Here is a 26,094-nt window from a genome sequence, read left to right as displayed (position 1 = left end):
CATTATAATAAAAACTAATAAAGTGAGAACTGGTTTAAAATAATGTTCCAGCAATTTTAATAATTCATGAGTTTGTGTTGCTTCAAGCCAACCCTCCAGCTCTCAGAGCCACACGCTCCCTCCTCCTCTCTTCCCTCATTTGCAGGCAGAGGAATCCTGCAGGCACAGATTTAAAGTTTTGGGTTTTAACCACATGACCGGGCGCCTCAGCCAATGGGAGAACTGAGCTCAGATTTCAGCCCAGGAGGAGAGAGGGGGAACAGAGAGAGGGAGAAAGAGAAAGAGACAGGCAGGCTCTTTTAGTCTGTGCTCATGGGCTGGACCGTCTACTCTCAGCCGGTAGTGACATGACAGCGCTTCTTCTCCACACGCTCTCCTGTTGTGGATTATCTGTGTGTTGTTTTTTGGATTGTTTGGATGGCAAATTCTGAGGGGAAAGGGATTTCCACCTCTGGGGTAATTCCACAACTGTGTCCTGGCACAGAGTGAGCAGAGGAAGAGGAGGAGGAGGAGTAAGAAGAAGAGGGAAGACAGCAGCAGCTTTTTCCCCTCATCTTTGCCTTCGCAGGAGTTTTTCTTTATATGGGAGGATGGGGGCTGGAGCTCTGACCATCTGTGTGAGTACAAGCTACAAAGCCTGAGTTGGCTGAGAGAGAACTTCCCATTCAAACCTGTGATTAAGGGCCAAAGAATGCATTACAGAACTGTTCAGTGTCAGTCGACTACACACTCTGTCTGTGATGCGTGTTGTATGTTCTGTAAAGACACTGAAAAGCTTTTTAACACGTCCTCTCTTCTCCCTGCTGTAAAACTAACTTGTCCTCTTTACATTAAAGTAACACTTCCAAACAAATACATGAATTCCGGTGTGAAAACTACACAGAAAACGTTCTCCTCAGCCTGTGCCACGTCTTTGTACAACAGTACTACAGTAAAAGAGGGAAAACACGGAACAGAAACCTTCTGTAGGCTTCACGTTTCTTGTCTGTACCTGTAATTTTTTCCATAAACCTCGATCCGGCTCCACAGCGATGGACAGAAAGTGTCTTTATGAGGATTACAACCACTCTACGTTTTATATATGTTTTAAAAAGTCAGTGTCTCTGTGAGCAGGGTCTGTGCAGCTGTTGCTTCTGGTGCCTGTGGTGCTTTTGCTACCAGTTGCTTCAATGGCCACCCACAGAGGTAGAGAGAGAGAGACTGGGAGGTGAGGGGGAGTGCTGAGGGTTGGGAGTAGAGGGCACATGCTTGGGCTTGCCGTCCCCTTCACCAGCAAGTTAAAGACACATGTTAAAAAACACTTTGTTTGGCCACTCACAGGAGAAAAAGTTCCAAAAAAGCGTCTCGGCCTCACACTTGAAAAGATGGATTATTATAAGACACTTCTTATTGTAGGAGCAGGCTGGAGCTGGAGCTGCCGTCATCTCAGTAGACCCTTGACAATAGGTTTCTTTCTCACTGTCAGAGGTTGAAGTGTGAGAATGTTTTGGAGACGGGGGAGGGGAGAGGGGATGAGGATTATTAGGCTAATCACAGCAGCAGACTGTCCTGGTAGACAATAGCAGCAAATGGATTCTGCAAGTGTGTGTTTCCCTTCTTTCCTGGCTGCCTTGCTTCACACACGACACTGCAGCTTTGTCACGCAAGCACAGACACAGGTTGCATGTATTGTCTGCAAATGAGTCCTCCCATTTAATTTCTTCTCGTTTTCTCAATTGTAACTCACGTACGTGCAGAGTTGCTGCATCAGGAGACCGAACAAGGAGAAATGAATCCTTGACAGTCGAGACAGTCCCCGGCTGCACCATCTGCCACATCACGTCACTGCACCAGTCACTGAGGAAGCATTTACATACAAGTATATTATCATTGAGGGTTTTATAGGAGCTTTGTGGTTTGATCTCTTACCCCAGATATAGTTTTATCTTATAATATGAAGCGGATGTTCCCTGGATTGTTGACCCGTTAAATCTAATGTTTTCAAATAATATTTTGCTTTAAACTCTGCATTATTTCACGTTTTGTTTATTAAGGCTTATACAGTATATTCATGCAGTTTATGAATTTACCCCCTCACAGTTTCTCTGGTTGTTCCACTCCTGTTTGGGGCGTGTTGATGATATCCACAGTAAATCAGCTTTTAAGTGTTTTGGATGTATGTAAGGGCAAACAAGTATAATTATCTTATGACAGAAAGACTCATTTGAAGAGGTCAAATGTGGCTTGAACCCATTTTAAATATCACTTATCACTGTGTGTGTGTGTGTGTGTGTGTGTGTGTGTGTGTGTGTGTGTGTGTGTGTGTGTGTGTGTGTGTGTGTGTGTGTGTGTGTGTGTGTGTGTATGATAGTAAAGACAGATTTAGGAGACATCTGTTCATTAAGGCCCATCCCAGTGAAACAGACAAACCTACAGTATAGCTCAGACCAGCTTAGCTCAACTATTGGAACCAGTTTCCAGCCTTGAAAGATTCACCCATCGCCTCTTAAACTGTGACCTATTAACATTATTACCAAAAATGGTATGTTTGCACATCTGCATGAAAAGCTGTAAGATTTGGTTATTTAAAAGAAAAGAAAACCTTTTTAACATCACAGAAGCCGTTTAGTCAGACCTGCTACATCATGAAGACATTATCAGACTTCAAATTTTAGGATGATTTCTCTTCTACTATAAAAACAGCCCAAAATTCTCAACACCAAACCTTTTATTCAGACTGACTGTTAATATCCCCTCACTCAGGGGGATCTAACCAGTCTACCCCATTAACATAATACATGTCAGTGCTGTTCAGCCCACTAAGTTTTGCTGCTCCTCAGGCAGCCATGGAAGCATGAAGCAGCCACAATCAAAATTCATGTGTACATAATTATCTTCTCACTCTCTGGGGAGGTGCAACCGGCATATTTTTCCATGCACCTGTCAGAGAGGAGTGGATTAGCGGGCACAATTAACACATATCTCACCGCCTGGGAAAGCTCCTCCGATGCTCATATGAGGGAGGATGCACGTCGTATTAAAGCATCTGCCACGGCGCAGATCTTCTTAGCCATCTTAGCGCCATCTGTGAGGTGGTTTTTTTTAATCAGCTGATCGGAGTGTGACACATGCTCATGCCTATTCTGTCTTAGCAATTGGCCACATAGGGAGTTGGAATGGCACTGAGTAGAGCGTATACCTCCAAGTGCCCAATAGTCCCCATGAATTCAATCAAGCTGCACCAGATTTCACAAACTCATAGAGATCAGTTCCTTAAATATGTTTGTTTTTAACAAGGTTGTTCTCTGGGAAATTGGTGAACATGTCAAAAATTTCCCTTAAAGAGAGTGGAAAAATATCCTCGATCTACCCCTAATCTGTCCAGTAATACATTTTTTTTTTTTAATCTGCAAAGCTAAGTGACAAACAAACGCAGATGACAGCTTAACCCCCTTTGCGGCGGTAATAAACTTAGCTGCACTTCTTCTTCCTCACCGCCCACTTCCTGACACAGTAAAACCAGTGCAGGCCGCAGATCATCATCAGGGCCTCTCATTCAGGCCAGTTCACTGAGTTGAAGTGGTGAACTCTGGAATGACAGGATGTCACATGGTGCAGTTGTATCCATGGTTACGGGAGTTAAACTTGCTCTGGATCTGTGTTGGTTTAAAGCGCAGGAAGTCTTTTTTTTCTCTCTCCCCTCACAGTGTCCGAATGCTGCTTCTGGTTTGTGCGTCTTCTCTGCTTCTACTAGCACCAGACAGAAATACATTATGCTGTAGGGAAATAAATCGGTAATTCACCTTTATCTGTCTTATGTTGCTCCAGTGGATGGGGATGGTGTTTGTGCAGGCAGAGTGTGTGTACGCTCAGTGTTCACACCACAAGTGAGTGTGTTCTAGAGGTTGAGGAAACATGTGGCACTGTTTGCCTTACCAGTGGTTATCAGATCAGAAAACAGCTGGTGAATTAACACCTTCACTTTGTGCTTGGACTCTGCTCTTGTCGGCTGAGAGGAATCAGCTCAGCCTGGCAAACAGAGCACATCACAGGTGGAAGGACATTTACTCAATCTTTCTGTGATACATGTAATTTACTCCAGTGTTTTAATTTATTTTTCTACGTCTTTGCTGATCTGTTACTGTGTGTTTAGGCAGGTGTCTGTGTCACTCTGGCGATACCTTGTTCCAAAGGTGTTGCATGGTAACCTGATATTTGTCGTAGCAACACATGCACGGCCAGCCCTCCTCTTGTTCTGCCTCCCAGCTCTCAACACCCTCCGTACCTCAAGTGGACTGGCAATGCGTAGAGACGCTTAACCCAGCATCCCCTCCACACACACACACACTTTTCGTCCATGGAGCAGAGTGAGCCTCCCTCCTCCAGTGCAGGTGTCTCAGCAGGGTCTCCCCCAACCTGATGGCGGTTTCCATCACTGCCGTCTGTGGTCGCAGTGTCGGTGTCTGACGGCTGCTCTCTGCTCTTCTCTGTGCAGCACAACAAGACGGCGGTGCAGGTTAAAGAAGACATGAAGAAGATGGTGCAGATACCCATGCTGAGACCCAGGATGGTGGCAGCGAAGCACACCAAGCTGTTTGGAGCGTCCCTGTTTGAGCTGCGACAGAGGGGTCTGGTGGAGGACGGGGTGCCACTGGTGGTGCAGAGGATGGTGGAGCATCTCAACAAACATGGTGAGGAGAAACTCATTTATAGTGTTCCATTAATAATTTTGTATGTGTTCATTTTACAGTTCCAGACATATATGTTCAGTTTCCGGTATAATATTAAATTGTATTAGTAGACAAATGAAACTTGCCAGGTGTCCGTCACAGTTCATTGATTTTCAGATTCTCCAGAAATAAAAAAAACGTAAAGTAAAAAAAAAAAATCTGTTGGTGACTGGACCTGTAGCTAAATATACTTGATAAAATCTATACAAAACTATAGAGAATGCATTTCAACACAATAATAATAATAATAATAATAATAATAATAATAATAATAATAATAATGCATTTATTTATACAACATCTTTCATACATAAAATGCAGCTCAAAGTGCTTTACAATAAAATCAAAGACATGAAATATAATAGATAAATAAGAACACGTTAGCAATAAAACAAAAGACTTAGGATAAAACTAGCAAAAGGTATAAAAAGAAGAAAAATAAATAACAATAAATAACATTTATAACTTACATTTATAACTTACAATCAAACAATCAACACAAATGTGTACTGTTTTCAGTTAAAGAGCTAAAACATGGGGACATGTTGTTATGACCTACTTTTCCCCCCTGTAGTTATTCGGTTTAACCACTAGATGTCAGCACATGAAGGTAGAACTTGTTTTCCTCATGCTTACAGAAACTTCAGGCCCTTTTCAATAGAACCCAGTGGTATAGAGTTTTTACTATAGACATATATTGGCTAAACATATACACGTCCACCATATTGGTCTGGGCACCTTTGGCCTGTAAACCCATACAAACATAAGACATTTGGGTCTAAGATTAAAAGAGGTCAGAATTTCAGCTCTTTATTTCCTGATATTCACATATAGATGTGTTAAATAGCTTAGGACACAGCACCTTTTGTATCAGACTATCCCCTTTTTAGTTGATCAAAATTAAAAGAACAGAGAAATTTGCCATGGCGTGATGCTCTTCCAGTCTTGACCACATGGGTTCTGGAGGTGAAATGTTGTTCTATTGGGTAAAGACCATGAGATTGACTAGACCAACCTTCCACCGATGAAGTCATTTGTTTTGGGTCATTACTTTGCTGCATGATGTAATGCCTCCAGTTACATTTGGATGCATTTCTCAGAAAATTGGCAGACAGAAACATTTCTGCAGCCATCATGAGTTACGTCAATATCAGTAAACATCAGAGCGCCCGTTGCAGAAGCAGCCATGCAAGTCCCAAGTCATCACATCACCACCATTTTTTTGTTAATTTTTTTGCTGCCACAACAGCATGAGAAACACAAACAGGCCACGCTGATGTATGTGTATGACCCAGTGCATGTGTCTTTGGTATTTTTATTTTTCACATCATCTGCCAGTGCTCTGTAGTGCGTCAGGACTTATGTGGTAAATCGCCCTGGGGCCTCAAAAGCTCCAGGTTTACTCTGCTGTATTTCTGCCTTCATGATTCATCATTGCAGATTTGCTATAGCTTTGCACCACAGAAGCTGAATATCAGTTTATGACCAGTCCTATGTCCTCCTTCTAGTGGGCCTGGTCCTAAAAGTGTCCCTGTGTCCAAATGTAGTTTTAAGACCTAAATAGTTTTTACCTCATGTTGAACTCATTGGTTGTGATTTATCAGACTGTGTTTGTCAATGTGTTGAATAATTTTATATACAGTCTATGGCTGAGTAGCATATTTAAATCACTTTGTTTGTTTTAGAATACACCTACTCACATATTCTACCATTACTGACAATCATTTGTCATTGCTGCTCCCTCTATCAGACATCTTCTTACGTACAAATACTTTAAACATTGACACACCTCTCCATTATGTTACAGTTTATTCTAATCAATCTAATCAATGTTGTAAATACTTTTATTTTGTTGATGTGAAGTTTCTTCTTTTGGGTAGTTTTTCCTAACTCTTGTTGAGGGTTAAGCACAGAGAGAGAGGCTTTGTGAAATAGCTGACATTATATTATATATAATATTATATATATATGGGCAAATAAAAACTAAATGTAAAAAAATCTGAATGGGTTACTTTATTTATATGAAGTCAAAACCAAAGTGAGACGCTCCTCGTGAGAGTGAAGCGACCAATCACAAAGCACCGTCAGTAAAAATATGTCTCCCTGGCAGCACCTAGTGGTCGCAGTGGGAACAACAGCCTCAGCTAACGTAGGAAGCAACAGTTTTTACTATTTTAACTTCGCGTAGCTGAAGTCGAGCGTCACAGCACCTGAGCTGAAGGCTAACTGACGTCACACAGGACCTGGAGTCTGCGCCTCGTCACTAGCTTCACTGACGCGGGTCGGTTTATTAGCTGCTCCAGGTAACGTCACCCTCCATCCACCTGTTAGCTTAGCTGCTGCTTCAATCAGCACCTGTCGTGGTAGGTTAGCATGTTCAGGCACGTTAGCTAAAAGGGTCGTTAGCCACATCGTTAGCCCCATCACCAGGCTAAGGCTAAGTGCCCTCTTCATACCAATGCTAATGAAACGGTTTGGTCATTGTTAGATGAACTTTAGCTGTTGGACTGTTCAGGAAAAGACAATTTGAGTCTAATCCAATGAGCTCTGAAAATACCATTTTGGTCATTTATTTTTTAAATATTTAATCAACTAAACTAGTCGTATTAAGTATTACCATAACGTTTGAATTATTTGTGATTGAGATATTGCTCCAAAGATGGACTGACATCACAGCCATAGATTTTTAAATAAAATATGAATATAGAATATGATACTTTTTAGCCTCAATCAAATCATAATTATAAAGCTACTTACTTAAGCTATCCTAAACTAAAAGTAAGCTATCTTATTGAATACTTGATAGCTCCTCATCCCACAGGAGATAACTGTAACTGAATAATGTTTATTTTCTTTCTGACTTTCCTCCAGCCCTGCAGCAGGAAGGCCTGTTCAGAGTGAATGGGAGCGTCCGGGCTGTGGAGACCCTGAAGCAGCGGCTGGAGGGAGGCGAGGAAGTGGACCTTCTCTCCGAATCCGACACGTGCACCGTGGCCAGTTTGCTGAAACGGTATCTCAGGGAGCTGCCAGAGGGTCTGGTGGACTCAACAGTCCAGCAGGCTCTAATACAGCACTACCAAGGTAGGAGAACATTAGACTACATGATGTGCTGCAGTACCTCCATGCTTGTTCTCTTCTAGAGACAGCTGCCAGCTCGACTGGAACAGTTTCAGATTTTTTAATCCGCCATCTGATATTTATCGTGAACGGCTTCCTGAATTCACTGTGAGAAACTAAAACCCTCGGAAGTGTAGTGAATATCTGGGTCATGACTCTGATGGGACGATAAGCGAAGCTATCTTTAGATGGTGAACTTTTCTATTTGCTCTGCAGACATGTGCATCAGGCAGTGCACATAGAGGCACTGCTGCATCAAGTGTGTGTGTGTGTGAGTGAGTGAGTGAGTGATTCATGTATAGTCTATGTGATCAGAGGAGCGATGGACCTCTTTATTTCTGTCAATACTCTTGAAGCTCATAAAAGGTAAAGTGAATCTTTGGCAGGTGAATCTGTGCTCACTCCCGGCTCTCCTCCATCACAGGGTTTAATCGGTTTAATGGCAGAGAGGAGTGTACACTTTGGCTGCTGTAATCGTGTTTGCCCTCATACGCCACATACTTTAAACATCAGCTGATTTATCAGGGCCCGTTGCCAAAGGCTGCATTAGGAAACCACTCATTGGTGCAGGGCCTGACCGCTACATTAAAAACATTATTTTTGTCTACTTTATGAATGACTTTGGTGCCCCAGTGTTAGGAAAAATAAGAACAATTTGACAAATGGGTGGATCTGTATTTTAACAAGCAGTCTGATTAGCAGTATCCTCATTGACAGACTAGGCTGACATCACCAGACTAATTTACATTTGCAAGAGCAAATAAACATGAGATGCTGATTGATCTGGTTTCCAGGCGACTGAGAGACTGTTCAGATTATGAAAATACTAATTGATAAAGGATATTCGTCAATATATATATTTTATTCGCCCACACAGGGAATTTGTTCTGCAATCTAAATCCAAAACAAAAAAACAATATGTTTTTTGACGTGAAAGAGAAGTAAACACAGGTGTTGATGATGCAATGAACAAAGGTCCTGCTCTATAACCACTGTGATTGGTAACACCTATATTTACCTACCATGTACTCCACTTATTCAGGCAGATGTACACACACACACCTGCGTACGTGCACACACTCACACACGTTTGCGTCACTCTGTCATTCAGGATCAGCAGCCATATCCGTTTATCCAACTCTGACCCAATTATGTATCCAGAGTAATAGCATCAACATATTTTCCGGCTCTTTGCTCTAATGCTCACGTATTACTAGTCACCACAACTCAAGATTAGATATTACACAGAGCAGGTGGACGGAGAGATCACTGCCTGCTGGAGACTGGCTGGAAAACTACTTGCCAAACTAAGGATTTGAGTTCATTCATGCTTTGCGTAGTGTCTACTGTTCCCCAGGAAATCCGGTCAGTCGCGTCACTAATCACCGGTCATTTGATTTGAGTGTGAAGAGACTTGAGCAGAATGTGGGGGTTATGAAAAGGCTGCTTTAAGCACCAGAGCAGGTTTTAGCTCTTCTGCAAAAGTTTGTTTGCCAGAAATTTCAGTTTTCCTGAACTATCAGTGACTGTGTTTTGGACAACAATACTGAGATATTAACCAGATGAAGTCAATAGTCTGAACTAGAATAGAACTCAGTCCAATATTCTATTAACAACTCATGTAAACATCATCAAAATAATGTCTTATTCAGAATAAAGTCAATAATTGGAATACTGCTATCCATGTAAACGTAGTCCCAACATTATACTCTTGTTCTGACATCTTGCTGTGTGTGTGTAGAGTGCGGTGAAGATGGCTCATGGTCAGATATGAGAGACCTGCTCCAGCAGCTTCCAGATGTTCACCTCAGCCTCCTCCGCTACCTCTGCCACTTCCTTACACTTGTGGAGTGCAACCACAAAGACAACCGCATGACTGCCCTCAACCTTGCCACCGTGTTTGGACCCAGCGTCTTCCAGTAAGTTAACCTTTTTTTGTGTTTGTGAAGGACTCAAAAATGAATACCAATGGACCCATGAAAACACCACTGCAGCTTTTCAAGAACAATTTTCAAGGGCGCTGGAAGTTGCAGGGGCAAAGGGCCGCCACCACCACACCACCCTACTTGATTGTGGATCGCTTTGTCCTTGTTTCAGTCAATTCTATCCACTCTAAACCTAGCTACAAAAACGCTGGAAGAATATTTAACTTTTAATCCAATCAAATAGGATAAGTGGGATAAACAGCAGCCGGTTGTTTCGTATATATGAAGGTCAAGTTGCAGGGACGGACAGTTCACTAGAGCAGACTTCTTGCAACATGAGTTTGAGAAAGTAATTGAGGAATCAAATACTTCAGAACCTCACATCAGTACATTTGTTTGTTTTTGAGCTTGCGTCCAACATTCACTCCCCTTTTATGGTTCTATTTTGGTCTGACCTAACTTTGATGGAACTGAGGGAAATATCTGGATCTTAAGCAGCTAATCTCTTCACTAACAGCGGCCTGCAGTGGCTGGCATCATGAGATGATCAGAGTGAATCAGAACAGCAAAGTTGCAGGTCAGAAACCAAAAAGAAGAGAATCTACTTGGATGTTTGATCTATTCCAAAAATATTCATTACTGCAGCTTTAAGGATTATCTTTGATGGTTATGGAAATCTACTGTCATGGAACAAAGAGTAACAAAACAACTAATGGGGTCTTTCTTGGCCCATGTCCCATCCTATCGAGAAGTTTCGTTAATCCTTCTGACGAACAAACAACAACCAACCAACAAATTGACATTGGCGAAAACATAAACCTCCTTGGCGGAGGTCATCACTGGGTAAAGATAAAAATGAATGCCTCTGTCTGACATTGGTTTGAACGATTCACAGTCAATGGCATTGGAGGCGACCTGACTTTCAGTCTTATACATAAACCTCCTTCATGTCCTTGAAGAACATAACTCACAGTCCTGAAGGTTTTTTGACTTGACCTTGACAACAATGTTTTTGCAGTCTTAAGATAACTGTAACAGAGAGAGAGACAGCTTGGCTTCACCTGGAAAAAAAATAGGCTGGCCAGACAGTCTTGATAGCAGATGCTGCGGGATTCAATCATGATCCAGATATTTCTGCCTAGTGAGTTAGATATTAAACATTGGTTTCATATGCCAGATCAGAATCATTCATAGACGTGGAAAATGCCGACAAAGATGCTAACTTGGAAAGACAACAAGTTCAAGAGCTTTTGGTGATAAGGGCTGACGCCAGTGTTGATACTCTGTAAACAAAAATATATGATTTCCGTAGCGGAAATTATACATAATGTCCCGCCTCCTGCATGCTCTTCCCAGGCGACACCCCTCACCCAACATTTTCCTTTTGTTGTAAACATATCTGACTCAGACAATCTCATCCTGCAAATTCCATAAAATGTCCGCACCCAATTTTTGGACTATGGTCATTTTCCATAGTTCATGTCTGAAAGCGGTCAAGAGGGTAAAATTTACAATTATTACTGAAAACAGAATAAAAGTTGTGATATTTATTTCAAATGGAAACAGCTTTTTAATATCAAATTGCAGCCAAAACTGGTGAAACATCTAAGTTTGCTAATAAAGAAAACAACACTTTAATAGAGAAATTAATCAGAAAAGTATAAAAATTCACCACATGGCTGATGTAATTTCCCCCCTTACTTCGTGCCTGGTGACATGTTTAGCCAGCAGATGGTGTTGTTGCTTATGTAGAAAAGCTAAAGTCATAATGTTTTATAGTATACAATATCTTCAAGTGAAATGTCCCATTAATATGACTCTTTATACTTTGTCAGACGCCTGTGTAAAACTGCTCTGACTGAGGTTTGTTTCTTCTCTGGTTCAAAGATGAAGGAAATATGTTGGTGCAGCTCTTGAACTCTAGTAATCTCTGAAGTCAGACTTGTTAATAACATTAAGTGTAGTAAACTAATTTGAATTAAACATCAAATGACATATAGAAAAGAGTTTGATGTTTTCAAATCTCTCTCCGTTGTTTACATATTCATACTACCTTACCTGACCTACAGCTGCTCTGTTCTCCAGATGTTTGATTACCTCTCCAGTAATGTATGTGGGTTTTCGAGCACTGCATAGAAAATAAATCAAGTCCCACTGGAGAAAGCCAAGAAGAAGACACTGTACTAGATCCTGTATCATGTGTACAACCTCCTCATCACACTCTGTGGGTATTTTGTGTTATATAATTAGGCCTACAGTTTGGCTTATAGCCGAGCGGTGTACATCTCACACAGCTGTTCAGAAACAACTCGCACCTCATCAGAAGTTGCACTCACTGGGGTCGCTGAGCTCTGCCGTGTTAATCAGGTCGACTGACGACCAACTTTCCATCTCCGTGTCACGACTGAATCAAAGTCTCTGTTGAACTGTTTTTGTTCAATGCAGCACATTCTTTTAGAGTAAAATGTAGACCAGAAATCTGTTAACACGCCCTCTGCTTAGTTTCTACTCTGATAATATCTCGTTTATTGGATTTCTTTCTGTCCCTTTACTCTCTTTTCCAGTGTGGCTCCTGGGTTTGAAGCCATGAAGGACCAACATATCTGTAACAAGCTCATGCTCAAGCTCATCCAGAACTACAACAGCATATTTGAGGTCGACAAAGAAAAAGAAGGCTGCTCAGATGAACTATCGACCCTCATCATTGTCAAGGTAGTGTATACTCATTGGAATATCCACTGCTCATTACCCCCGCCAAGGGGTTTATGTTTCCATCTGCGTTTGCTTGTTTGTGTGTCTGTCAATTAATTAGTTAGCAGGATTATGCAAGAACTACGGGACAGATTACCATGAAAGTTGGTGGAAGGATGCGGTTTGAATCAGGAAAGAATCGATTAAATTTTGGTGCGAATCCCGGTCAGGATTTTTTTTCTCTTTCTTTAACATTGCGAATTGGGTTGTATTTCAAAATTTTGTGTGTCCCCAGAGAATAATTCATGGATCTTAATGAAAAAAATCGTGCATGTTTAGGGGACTGATGTTTATGAGAGTGTGTAATTTGGTGCAGATCGAAATAAAAATTGGGATCTGTGGAATTTAGATGTGTTTTCATAAGGTGACTGTTGGGTCTTGGCAGAGGCATATGCTCTCAGAGTGCCCTTCTAGTATTAATATGGAATAGACCTGTGCTGGTGGTGAGTGAAGTAGGTAAGAAAAACCACTGAGGGTCACGTGTTGTGCCCATGCACTTGAAAAAAAATAGCCCTGTGATCGCACCATCTGCCTCTTTACTTGGAGGAGTGATGGTTTATAAATACCTGCTTAAATTGATTTGAGTATTGATCTTACATCACAGCCTTGCAGGAGCAACACCTCCACAGGTGGCTCTTTTGAGACTGCATGATTTATATTTGCTGCTTGCATGGCTGATGTCTTTATTGATCGGCTGGTTTGTCTGGTCTGCTGGTTTTCCTGGTTGCATCTTGTTGCTGCGTCTGTAGCTACCTGAGGAATTACACAACAAACCATCTGTTTCTCAGATTCCGGTTAAATTTCTAAAAAGTCCATGAAGAACATTAATTTAATTCAATTTCAATTCAATTTTATTTGTATAGTGCCTATTCATTATTGATACATTATCTCAAGGCATTTAAAATTTTTTGACAATGCATTTCCCAGTCACAACCTAGATTTATATGAAAAAATCAAAGGATTTTACAGAATAAGAAGTAAATTGGGATAAAACTATTTATTGGGATAAGAAATAAAAACAATAAGAAAATAAAAATGAGTTTAATTGAATAAATTTACAATATAAAATATATAATCTCCCCCCAAAAATTCCCATTACAAAAAGAAATTAAAAACATTGTAGCATAAAATCACAACAAATGTAAATTCTTTCTAGTCGGTGAAATGGAAGGAATATTTTTTTTTAATGTAGAAGTCAAATTAAATCTGGAAACACTGACGACACAGTTAAAATTTGTAATGATAACATTTCCAGTCACAAGTGTCTGTGATGTGTTGCGAATTACTGTAAGGGTGCTGCCACATGAGACCCCGCTGAGCTATGGGAAATCCCTCAGTCACATAAGATCATCTTACACAGAGGCATGCACACATGCACAAAAACACTAAACATATATATGCGCATGCACGCAGCCTCTCGCCAGCTTCCTCTTGATGCCTTTGAATGCAGCACACATGATCACTGGTGTTGCCTTTAGGGTCATAAAAATTTCGAGGAGCAGGAGGTGTACGTGAAAGTGTTTATGTTTTGAGAATGCATGTCACCCTAATAAAATCTATTCTGAAGCCTGTTGTTGGGGCTCTCAGAAGAAAAGTGCACACATACCTGCAAACAAGGCTTCCTGGGCTGTGGTTAAATATGATTTGTTCTCCTGTGTTACTCTACTGTTGTTAAGATATAGATTACAAATGCAAAGAACGACTGTCATCTTTGTCCTCTTTCCAGTCCCAGGAGGCGCATGTGACGGACACAGACACAAAGAAGGCACCCGGCCACCTCAATGCAAAGACACCAACACCAGTTCCCAGGACAAAAGTGCGTGCTCTGCTTTTCTGTAGCATGCCTGCATACGTGCGTCCTTGTTTATGCGTTCATGCTCTTCAGTGTTGCGGCTGTGGTAGCTTTTGTCCCAGTCTGTCTGCTGTGAAATGCACTGTTGTTGTTTATCCGTGACATTCCCAGGTCAAACTTGCATGAACCCTTCATATTCCCTTACATAGTCCTTTTTAACACTAACCATGTGATGTGTCTGACGTGATTAACATAACATGGGCCTGTTTTGGAAAAGCTGTTTTCCAACACCAAAGCCAATTCCGTGTAGGTTTCTGTGAGCTTTAAAGATGTTATCAGTGTAAGCTGACCTGTCAATACTGCCTGGAATGGTGTTCCACACACACACACACACACACACACACACACACACACACACACACACACACACACACACTCACGATGATGGCAACCTATTTTCAATGTGCAACAGACACTGATGCAGATTATTTCTTGCACATGCTGAAATTATGAAAGAGGTTAGTCTGACCCCACTGTATGCCAGATTTTGTTTTCTGACAACGTACAACAAATTGATTGATACTATCTTGCAGCCTGATCTGATTTTATTACCTCACTTTTTTCCTGGTCGTTTAAAATACTCATGGCTGCATTTTCCACGCAGCAGTAACATTAAAGAAATGTACTCCAATCTTTCTCCCTTTTTCTTACTCTCATTTTTATTTTATGAATTTTTCAAGGTTGGACAAAAAGATGTATCAGAAAACGTACCCGGACCTTTGAGCAAATCCACCTCTAACACTTCAAATGCAAGATCAAGGAGGAAGAAGGTACAGAAAACAAGTTTGCTAGTGTCAGTGTGATTAATTTACCTCATGGTTTACTATAGCCCAGTTCTCACCCTTTCTAATAAATACCTAACTACTGCTTTCTTATCGGCTGTATTGCCTTCGTGCTGATTAGCCTGAGGTCATCTCTCAGACAGCCTCTGATGCCTGTGGCCTAGCTGCCCAGTCACATGATGTGATTTGATAAAGGCAATCTGCAGCAGGAAACAAACAACAACGCTTATTTTGCAGTGATAGTCAAACATGGGTTATGTTATGCTCCTCCGACTCTGTTGGGGTAGAATTACAGATGAATCCCATCACAATAACAACATTTGGCCTTAGATGTGAGTTGAATTAAAGCTCAGAGATTTCCTGTTTGTGTTCATGTTTTACAATCTGCTCTGGATTCAATTGTTTATATCATAGAGGCCAATAAGGGAGCAACATCTGATGAATTAGATTTTGTTGTTTTAAACTCTGCCCCTTGGATCTCACATCAACTGTTAAAATAAGCTGCGCATTCATTCGTTTGTGTTTGTGGTATAAATGAGTAGTAAAGTCTTTGACGTCGGCTTTAAAAACAGATCTGATGCCATAATGTGGTGAACATATCAAGACCAGTGTCACTGTAGAGATACAAGAAATGCTGACCAACAGGAAGATACTGTAATCTCAAGAGAGTAAAAAAAAATGTGGTGATGATGAGTATTTCCTTTCCTCCTTTTGTTTACAATCTTTCTGTGTGGAGTCTGTTCTCCCCACGTCTGCTTCCTCCCACAGTCCAAAGACACACAGCTTAGGCTGGTTGGCCCCTCTAAATTCAATTCTCCTTTTCAAACCATTGGTTAGAATGAGTGTGTGAATGGTGGTTTGTCTCTATGTGACCTGTTCATGGTCTAACTGGCTCGCTCCTTAGCTGGGATTGACTCCAGCCACCCCCTTAACCCCCAAAGGGATAAACGGTATAGCTAATGGATGGAAATGGAAAGGAGAGCTGGTACGAAGAGCTTAAGGATTTTAGATGCCTGAAATTGTTTACAATTTTAAACTGAGAAGGTAGTTTGCAGCTATGCAGCGATCCACTCAAGGAACTCTACCAACAAGTTTGGAAGACAGAGAATAACCTTAAATGTTTTATTGAAGATAGTTGTGAAACTGGTAACAAGTAGTAGGTGTAGTAATTAATCTAACAATGCACATGTAATTGAACAGATAGAATTACTTAAAATATCACATTAGTATGTTAGCTAGCTTGGACAGCAGTCAACTAGTCATAGAAAACAATTCACTATAATCAATGCAAATCGCTTATTCAGTAGATTGCAATAAAATGAGTTATCATCATGGGCACTAGTTTTTATTCCTCTGTGTAATTTTTTAGGGCACCAATAGTGTCGGAAGTCCTGATAAAATGGTAATACAGTAAATGTTGGGCACAGTAAAGATGAGGAGATTCTGGACCTAATCTTAGTTGTAATAAAAGCAGCAACAACAGTTCACGGTCGATACCAAACATTTAATGTAACAATGCCAGTTAGGCAGAAACTGCCGTAGAGCTGAGCCAGTAGGGGGTGCTATTACAATACTGTTCAACCTAAACCATCCACATTAAACTAATATGACAATATAAAGAGCCTGATGTTTATGAGATTCTAAGTTAATATTGAATAACCAACTGCTGATTGCAATGACTAAAGCTGAACTCAACAGCCTCTTGAAGAACCCTCACTGCCAATGATTGTGAAATGTTAATTTACCATAAATGGCTTGACCTTTTATGGTTTTATGGTCTATGAAAGTGATTCATCATCACCATGTTATTTTTTCGATTTCCCCAAACTTCTTCTATAAAAACTGTCTCAACCTCAAAGCCTGACTCAACGCAGACTTGACCTTGATGCTGAGAGCATATGGTTGGTGCTGTGGCACTGGGAGGTGTCATTAGTCTACATTTTAGACAGTATCGATCTTCCTCTTGTTCGGTCTATTGGTGAGAGAAACTCACAAACACACTTCAGTTGGGAAGCCCTAAACATGTCCGTTTTATCTGTTTGATTTATTATGCACCTGTAATTAAGTAGGATGACTGTGTGATCAAAGGGGAAGTTGTAAACACACAAACATGTTTTGCATAGCTATTCTTGTTAGAACACTTCATGCCTCACTCTATCCTTAACTTAACCACAATTTGAATCTTACCCGTAACCGTAACCAGGACCTCATAAATGATTACACACAATACATGAGCATAGGAATTTAAAAGGTAGACAGAAAATTATTGGTAGAATATTACTAAATCCTTGTACTTCAATTAATATTATTGATGACACAATTCTATTGCAATGTAAGGACCACAAAAACAAAAACAGGCAAATGTTTTAAAAACTCCAGTGAAAGTGTTTGTTGTGGTTGTGCCAAAGGAGAACAGGTATGGATCATATTGCAGATTCACTTCTGAAAAGCTCGACATCTTTGAGATGGGCTGTCACCAGTCTGAATAGGGATCAGTCAACAGAGGTGCAGGTTGCTTTAAGGCCATTCAGTACTGCCTTTTCAGTGCAGCAGATCACTGCAGAGAAAGAATATTAAGTTTTTTTTTTTTTTTGGTCACAAACTTTTAAATTATTAGTTAATCCATGTTTTGGAAACCAGGTCATATCCTCATGTTTGTCTGCCGGGCTTCTGTACAATCTGACCTATTTATTTCCAACATGTTGCTGAGTTTGAACTCTTTTCTTTTTTATGCACATGCAGAAACTGAGAATCAGGAGAAGCAGCTAAATATCTGTATGAATTTCACAATTATCTGTCAGATCTTTTTTTTTTTAAATTAAAGTGGAAATACATTTTTTTTTAAGAAGCAAAGTAAGACATAAGAGAAACAGCCTTATATACCTGGATTGTAGAATAGGGATTTGTCAGTCGTGTCTCCATTATATCTCCCCAGAGTTTGATGAAATATGTCCACATTTCTTTTCAATCTAATTTTCCTCCTCTGTGGAATTCCCTGAATGACAAATTTAGCTAAATCAATTACAAAGCCACCAGGGGCCAAATCCATACCTGTTCTAGCTAAAGAAGCTTGTAGAGCTAATTACGTTCCGAAAGATTTGCCCGTTAAGTGCACCAACGACTACATGTCTAAATGGAAGCCTATCCATAGATTTTAGAACAAGCCATTAGGTTAAACCCCAAATGGAAATGTTCCACCTCTAATTGGTGTACAACAGTGAGGCTTTTAATTCAGCCAGCAGTTATTTATCTAAAGCCCAGCCTCCTTTAGCATTGGTTGTTTCCTACCATTATCAATACTCTTTTTAACACAGCCAGCCGGCTATTTGGCTTCATTGTGCGCGGGCAAAGCTTCTTGACACATTCTCTAACATTTCTTTTAGGTTTCCTCGATTGAAACTCAGTAAAATGCAGAGGGGTGGTTTTCACAATGTGGCTGTAGTTAGGTTAAGGTTCTTCTCCTACACGACAGTTGGTGGTTCACGCTGTTTATACCCACTCCGGGTCCGCACGGTAAGACGAACATCAGTCTAACCTCACGGTTTTATAAGCTAACCTCTTCTCTCCCCTACCCTCTGATGTGGTTCTTGTATTGCTCTCTGCCTCGCCTCAGAAGATCCTCAAATGCATGTTTTATTGTAACCAAAGCAAAGGTTGAAAAGGTTTCTCTGTTTTGGTGGCGATACGAGTATGATTGTGCACGTTCGCCGTGTCTCATTTCCCTCCGGTGCTGTCTCATATTTCCTGTCACGAGACTCACCTGTTGTTAATCTCTCTTTCTCTTCCTCTCCATATCACAGGTGAAGAAAGGGAAGAGTGACAGCATGCCTGACGTTGTCCTTCAGCCCAGCCGCTCTGCACGGTTGCCCCATGTGATACCTCGCTCCTTTCCAATAGTTTTGCCCCTAAGCTCTGAACTGAGAAGCCCGAGTCCAGAGGCGATGGAGACATCTCCCATAAATATGGCTCGCCGAGACACCCCAGACCCTGCCTCGCATCCCAGCCATCTCGATGTCAGCCCCTCTGGTAGCATGGAGGCCCTCAGTAGGTCAGTGTATGATACAAACACACACACCTTTGTGAAAAAATATTTGAAATAGCAGTTACTGAACTTTAACACGTTCTTGCATATGGATATCTATTTTTGTAGAATTTATTTTATGACCTAATTTCTGTTAGAAATAGTGGTAGAGCTGTGTTAGTGGCAGACATGCAAGAACATGTGGTCTTATCATAGTGATGGGTTGGGAGGTACAGTCCTGTCAATTTAATTTACAGCCTAATCTGAGATGAATATTCATGCATTATGTACCGTGCATTAAATTATTTTTCATCAACCATTTCCTTGAAATAAATAATTTAAGTGTACTAGCCTGAGCAAAAAAATGTCTCACCAAAAACAAAATTCATCTGTGCATTGAAATGTAGTCTGCTACTCCTGCAGTTTTATGATTTTATTAGGTTCACAGTCTGTGGGCATGATCCTTTATGGCCGCACTGAAATAAAACCTAAGGTCGTATAACAAAAAACCTAATTGCCCCACAGCTAACATTAAATGTTGAACAATTTCAGTTTTAACTTTGTGATGCTGTCTTTCGGCATTTCCAGGGGACTCACTGTGGGGACTCTAGCAGTCGTAAATAGGTTAGGACCACTGTTTGCATAAGTGATTTGCCCTCAGCTGAGGGTGGGTGAAGAGTCCGGAGTGTCTTACAGCGATCAGGGATCTAAAGCCGAGGCCCCGTGGCAATGTGCCTCTGGCATGCAAACAAGCCTATTATAAGAAGTTGAAACTGGAACTACTTGGTGTCAAGTGTCCTCAGTCCTGAAATAGCCAGTCTACAGCTGTGCCTGTTGTTGGGGCTCTTGCTGCTTTAGCCCAGGAGTTGAGAGTAGCATTAACCTTGACGTTGATCACACCTGTACTGTTTTAAAAAATCTTTTCCCACACTCCAAATCCATTGTTTATCTTCCCTAAAAATAGACTGTGAGAACAACTTGTCTCGGTGGAAAAACTACAGAATATAATCTGGGGCAAAGCAGTAAATGTTGATTTTAATGCTGAAGGGCCGAGGTGTGGAAGTGATGATGATGTTTTGGCCCCTGCTAAAACTTCTAGAGTACACCCGTGACCTTTAGTGTGACATAAATCAAAGTTTTAAAACTCAGCACCAGATCCATTAACACGTTACATAGACGTTTAGTATGACACCCCCGCAGTGGTTTGCACTCAGACATACTTAAATACTGAATTATTACTCTCACTGCTGTAGCTCAACCATATAATCTAAAAATAATATGAATGTAATATATTTTTATCACAGACTATACATAACTATATTTTTTTATACTTTTAGTCGCAGTTACAATTATGTTTATAATCTTGAAAAATTCTAGTTATTATCCAGGATAACATGTTTATGATAACTGTATCAAAAATCTAATATCACAAATATCAATTACTTTTTAAGCTCTGTGTTTATGAAAGTTTACCTCATCAAAGATAACGACCAGTATCTTTTGTGTCTGTTTAAATCAAGTGACAAATGTAATACTTTCAAGGTGGCAGGAGTTTTCCTCACCATGTCAAGGTACCAGTAAATCTTCTGGCGCATTTGATCCTCCCCGCACGCTAAAATTCTCCTCGTCAGGTCGTATTGGGTGACAGATGTACAGTCAGCGTGACCGGGGATCTCAGCAATGTGCGTCATCAGTCTGAACTCGCGCGTGTTTACGTATAAACACCTGAAACAGGAAAAAAGACTAAAATGTACCATCTTTAATATGAGATAGCTCATTAGTAGTGTCTGAAAAATTACACACTTGCGTCTTTTTGTTCAACGTTTGAAGACAAGACGTTTCTGTGGAGATTTTAAGAATCTGAGAAAGTGTCTGTTTTATGAATTTGGTCTGGTGAAAAAAACTGTTTCACTTTTAAGTAGCTGTGATTTTGACACATGAAGTCATAGCAAATATATGATAATTTTCCATCAGTGTAAATCTGTGTTTTCATATGAGTACATATCTGCTCTCAAGCCGCTTGTCAGCTTGCTCTCACTTTCCATAGGTATGTGTCAGACCAATCTGTGTCGGTATAGTGAAGCACATACAGCGCCACTGCACAAAGAGAATAGGCCACAGCTGAATTAAACATATCCAGAATGACATGAATCATGAAAACTGCTTCTGTGCAGCATTTAAATTAATATGATTTTTTAAAATCTAATTCTTAAGTTTTGAATTAGGAAGTCAAGTCATTAAAGAATTTTAATCAAAAATCGTATTTAAATAAAAGTGTGTTTGCACCTCATTTGTGCTAACGAAGAAGATTTCTTTTTTTTTACGCGATGACATGTATTGACACCTGCACCCTTCATTCCAGGAACTTCCCCTATCCTGAGTCAACCGGCTGACCCAGGTCATGTTTAGCACAAATTAAACACGCGTTCTCAGCATTTACTCCACTTGTAGACCTTCTCATGTGACCTCTGTGCTGTATTACAGATCCAGTCTTACATCTGAATGAAGTCAGTAATCGTGTACACCACGGCGCTCTCACCTGTACCTGAAATATGACACCAACCTCATTCACTGCACACACCACATGAGCCAACATAGCAGCATCATGTGAACATATTTTGCTCTTAGCATTGCGTAGTTGCACGTAGGGGATGCATGCTGGCTTTTGTGTGGAGTTGCCATGGTACGCTGAATCTTGTGATGTAACTATTGGGTTTCTTAGAAGCCCGTTGGAAATAGGTGGGAGTGAGGAACGTTGCAGTGTGGTGTGAGTGCAGGCTCCCTGTGGGTATGACAGTATTGTTGGCCGCCTGTCAGGAAGTCTCATCCGTTAGCCTCAAGGTCTGAAAGCATGTCAGCACATATTTACAGCGGGAACCCACTGGCTGGGGCAGACGGGATCTGCTGCACTTTTAATGTTACTGAAGAGCCTCTTTTCCAGATCTCATACCAGTCTACGGCCCTTAACTGTACTAACATTTCAGTGAAGATACTCACTCATTCCAGTCAGAGGATATCGACAAGTAGGAAGTTAAAGTCAACCAGATATCATATTGCTAATGCATCCAAGAGGCTTCTTCAGTTTTCTTGAAGAAAATGCCCAAGATTCATTGGTTTCTGCTTCTCCACTGTGAGGAATTCTTGCTTTTATCTGAGCACATTCGTATTTTGAATTATTTATCAGATGATAAGTGAAGATAATTTGGAGTTTGGACCCAGATAAGAAGTTGCAATGGGCATTTTAGAATATTTTAAAGCCACAAAAAGCCAAACTATTTAAAAAGATTAGTCACCCAAATGAAGGCCAGTGTGCCACAACTCATAGGTGTATTTTCTTTTATCTTTGTTGTGTTTGCCATGCGTTAGCCACACCAATAAAGGTTTTTTAACTTTTTCCACCGCAAGAGTGCCTTGGATTATGTCCTTTTTTGATTCATAAATACATTAATTGGTATTGCCAAGAGAAGCTGTCCTAGTTTCAGCAAGTATGTTAAATTCTTTCAGCCTCTGTGAATGTCTTGGTAAAATATGTTTTCCCTTTTTCATGCAGCAACATCAGCTCTTTAATGGTATGAAGCGCACTGCTGTGTACTTTTACAGATAAAGAGATAGGTGTCTGAACTCTTCTCTCGTACCCATGGTAATGGTCATGAAAATAAACTTGACACAATATAACAAGATGCATCTGTAAATTGTTACAATCATCTATAGGTCTTGCTCATTTTAAAACCAAAAATCGTGAGGCTCCCTGTTTCTATAACACCTTTCTCTGATGGTATGAGCATATACCAAGCTTAGCTTAGCCAGGCTTATCCAATACATACATTGGGTCTTGACCACCACACAGTTTTTGCTCTGAGGTATTCTAAGAATGTCCAGCACCCGTCCAGAAGTCGATGATTTGGGGATCCTGAGCAAACTAGAGACTGAAATGACTCGTGCATGGGAATTCTTTGCCTCTTGCAAAAATAACTTAACCTATGCGTTGATGAATTTAGGATTTTTCCTTGTTATGGTCTTATTTAGCCAGACTGTTTTCCATATAAGTCCTCTCACTGCTACGAGCTAAGCAGGAAGCATTTTTGTTCCATGTTGAAAAGGGATTTTGGAAAAGGTAAGGCAGGGGGGGAAGTTGCCAGAAATTACTGAGCCAACCTGTGGATTATTCAAGTGACTAGCATCTGCTAAACCAGACTACCCTTGTCTACACATTTTTATAAATGTTGAAAAGGTGAATCGCGTCCAGATTGACCAACTTGTCATTGGTAGTTTTCCATTCACCCTGGAGGGATCAGGCCTTTTCCGAATATCCCTACAAAGCTTTTTGTTATCCCCTCAGTAAGGTAGTGGGTAAGCAGGATTTCCGCTTTTGCAATTCACAGCGGCCGTGACGGCACACATTATTTTAATACGCTTGCCAGACTGTGTAACACCAGTTAAGAACGTGGGTGTGGGGGGGGGAAATAAAAAAAATATTCCCCACTGAGACTCTAAGAGAATTTGGAAGCGTTGCTCGGTGAACTACACCTGCACGTCAATCAAAGCTGGAGGAAGGAAGGACATTTCCTGTATATTGTGCCACTGGAAAAGACTTTGGAAGTTCAACGAACTTTGGCCCATTTTGGTTCCTGCCTGACTTGAAACCCAAATCCTTTGTTTTGAAGTTGTTGAGGTGCCGTCTGACCCCTCGATACGCCCGCCCCTTACAGTAAAACCCAAGAAGACGTGTCACGTACCAAAACACACAGCTCCAAAACATTCACTCAAAAACAACTGTTTGAGAACGTCTGAGACTCGACGTGTTTACAACCCACTCTCTGGACTGACTGAGGGTTGAAAGTAATCTATTTTTTGTTCCTCTTTTTAATATTAAACTAAATTAACAAGCCAGATTATTAGGTCCCTCCACTGAATGTCAGAGTTATAGTCTAGTTGCTTCTTAGGCGTCTCCCGAGCTGTGCACAAAGAATAGGTAATATTACTTGTTAATCCTCACCCTTGCAGTGGGGACTAAATTCACACGTATGGCTGTGATCAGATCTTATTTCTTACTACTGTATCAGTTAAACGGCAAATTATTTTCTTGATAAATTGTTAAATTAGTCAGTCAGTTGTTTATACTATAAAACGTCAGAAAACAAACACCAGTCACACTTTTCTTAAAGCCTACGAGGATGCCCTCAATTTGTTTTGTCTGACCAAAAATATAAAGCCCAAAGATACTTAATTAACAATGATATAAAACAAAGAAATGAGAAGGTGGAATTCTGGAATTGTTATTTGAATATTTTTAACTCAAACTTTTGTCCTAATCCTTTCTGCTGTGTATTTGAAAACTAAGAGATCATGTTGTGTTCCTGCTTGTCTCTTTGACATCCATAAAAAATTTAAAGCATTTAACAGTGAATAACGCTTATGTATCAGGACTTTTATTACCTTCAGCAAGGAGGTTATGTTTTCACCAGAGGACTGTTGGGCCTTGGCGGTAGTATGGACTTTACTGAATGTTACTCTAGTTGTGTAAGAAAACCGTTAAATGAAACTAACATTCATAAAGTCAGCTTTATTGAGCTCCTTCAACACTTATTTTTGGCTAACGTATAATGTTTCAGTGTTTTCCTTCCTGCTTTGATTTTAGAGAAGATAATGCAGTGTTCAGCTCTGCTGAGGCAAGCAACACTTGGTGATTATGACATTTTCAGCCTGTTGGTGCCAGGATATAAAATTGTTAAGCAATCTCAACATCAGGGCCAACTCTGAGTTCCCCTTATCGTCGCATAATTTCATCATGTGTAGCTGGCATAGGAGAAACAGCCAGCCTATACTCTCGAGCAGCAGCCAGTTCTCTGTCGGTTCATAATAATTACCCGAGACAAGTTCCACAAAGGCACTGATGTGTAGCACTGCATGGCCATTATTCAACAGACAAAAGCCTGCCTTATGCTCCTATTCTCAGCCTCAGTAACATGTAGTGATGGGTGAGGGGGCTGGGGTGGAGGGGTTAATGTTTTTATACCAAAGCACTTAATATCCACGTTGTGCAAGCTAATTAATAATCTGTGTTTGCTTTCCTTTTTTCAGTTCCCAAGAAGAAGAGAGGCCAATATCTCCCTTCTACATGAGGTAGGCTTCCTGTCTCTCCACTTGCAGAATTGGGTGAGAGTATGTTGTTTTGCACAGGGGGTGTGGTCAAGTGGCTGCGTGCTGCCTCAGTGCATTATCATCGTGAAACAATGGAACCACCAGTTAGAGGGAAAGCAGGGCAGTGTGCACATGCAACAGGTCTGCTCACCACCGTTTGGGTTATTGTGGCGGAGGCAACCACATCACGTGTTTCAGACACAGCAGCGAAAGCACAAGACGCGTCGGGGTGAAGACGCCGTTTCAGAATGATGTCATAGTAAAGGTTATTGAACAGCTCAGTCGGAATTATATATGGAATGGAAATAATTGGTTGATTAATTAGGTAGTTGACAGAATAACAATCTAAAAAACTATTTTGATAATCAAATGATTTTTTAATCAAAATGTGAAAAAAATGCAGAGCATGGTTGTTGTTTTTCAGTTCCAGGATTTTCTGTTTTTCTTTGTATTATTGTGAACTAAATATATGTTGGTTATAGTGGTTATAGTTATTCACACTAAACAAGATGTCACCTCAGGCTTAGTGAAGTTTTGATTCATAGCATGTTTGACATTTTATGGGCCAAGAATCAAATAATCAACTCATTAATGAAAAAGTTAACAGTCAGTTCAATCGATAATGAAAGTAATTGGTCGTTTCGTTTCAGACCTAATAGTAACTGATGTAAAATCAATAGTACAAAATCTAAGACATTTCCTTGTCACTATGAAACATAGAATAACACCTTGTGAATAACAATCCAATACAAGTGAAGGGAACGACCTCAACAGCCCTCGTGTTTTTTCACACATG

The 26,094-nt window shown here is 40.6% G+C and overlaps 1 protein-coding gene across 6 annotated transcripts in view; it reads left to right on the top strand.

The window, feature by feature from the left end:
* Positions 1–279: 279 nt before the first annotated feature.
* Positions 280–26,094, top strand: part of fam13a (family with sequence similarity 13 member A) — a 50,317-nt gene continuing 24,502 nt past the window's right edge. The window contains exons 1-9 of one of the 6 annotated variants that reach the window (XM_035174025.2): positions 280–617; positions 4,475–4,670; positions 7,581–7,790; positions 9,568–9,745; positions 12,316–12,463; positions 14,229–14,318; positions 15,035–15,124; positions 18,937–19,184; positions 25,239–25,280. In XM_035174025.2, the coding sequence (XP_035029916.1) occupies positions 591–617; positions 4,475–4,670; positions 7,581–7,790; positions 9,568–9,745; positions 12,316–12,463; positions 14,229–14,318; positions 15,035–15,124; positions 18,937–19,184; positions 25,239–25,280 (1,229 nt within the window). In that variant the 5' untranslated portion in view covers positions 280–590. Of the gene's footprint in view, positions 618–4,474; positions 4,671–7,580; positions 7,791–9,567; positions 9,746–12,084; positions 12,166–12,315; positions 12,464–14,228; positions 14,319–15,034; positions 15,125–18,936; positions 19,185–25,238; positions 25,281–26,094 lie in introns of those variants that run through there. The other 5 variants (XM_035174052.2, XM_035174016.2, XM_035174036.2 and 2 more) reach the window with 5 other exon arrangements.

This window comes from Hippoglossus stenolepis, chromosome 2, assembly GCF_022539355.2.
Source record: "Hippoglossus stenolepis isolate QCI-W04-F060 chromosome 2, HSTE1.2, whole genome shotgun sequence".
NCBI lineage: Eukaryota > Metazoa > Chordata > Actinopteri > Pleuronectiformes > Pleuronectidae > Hippoglossus > Hippoglossus stenolepis.
Note: the sequence above shows the minus strand (reverse complement) of the source record. Positions and strands in the feature narration are given on the sequence as shown.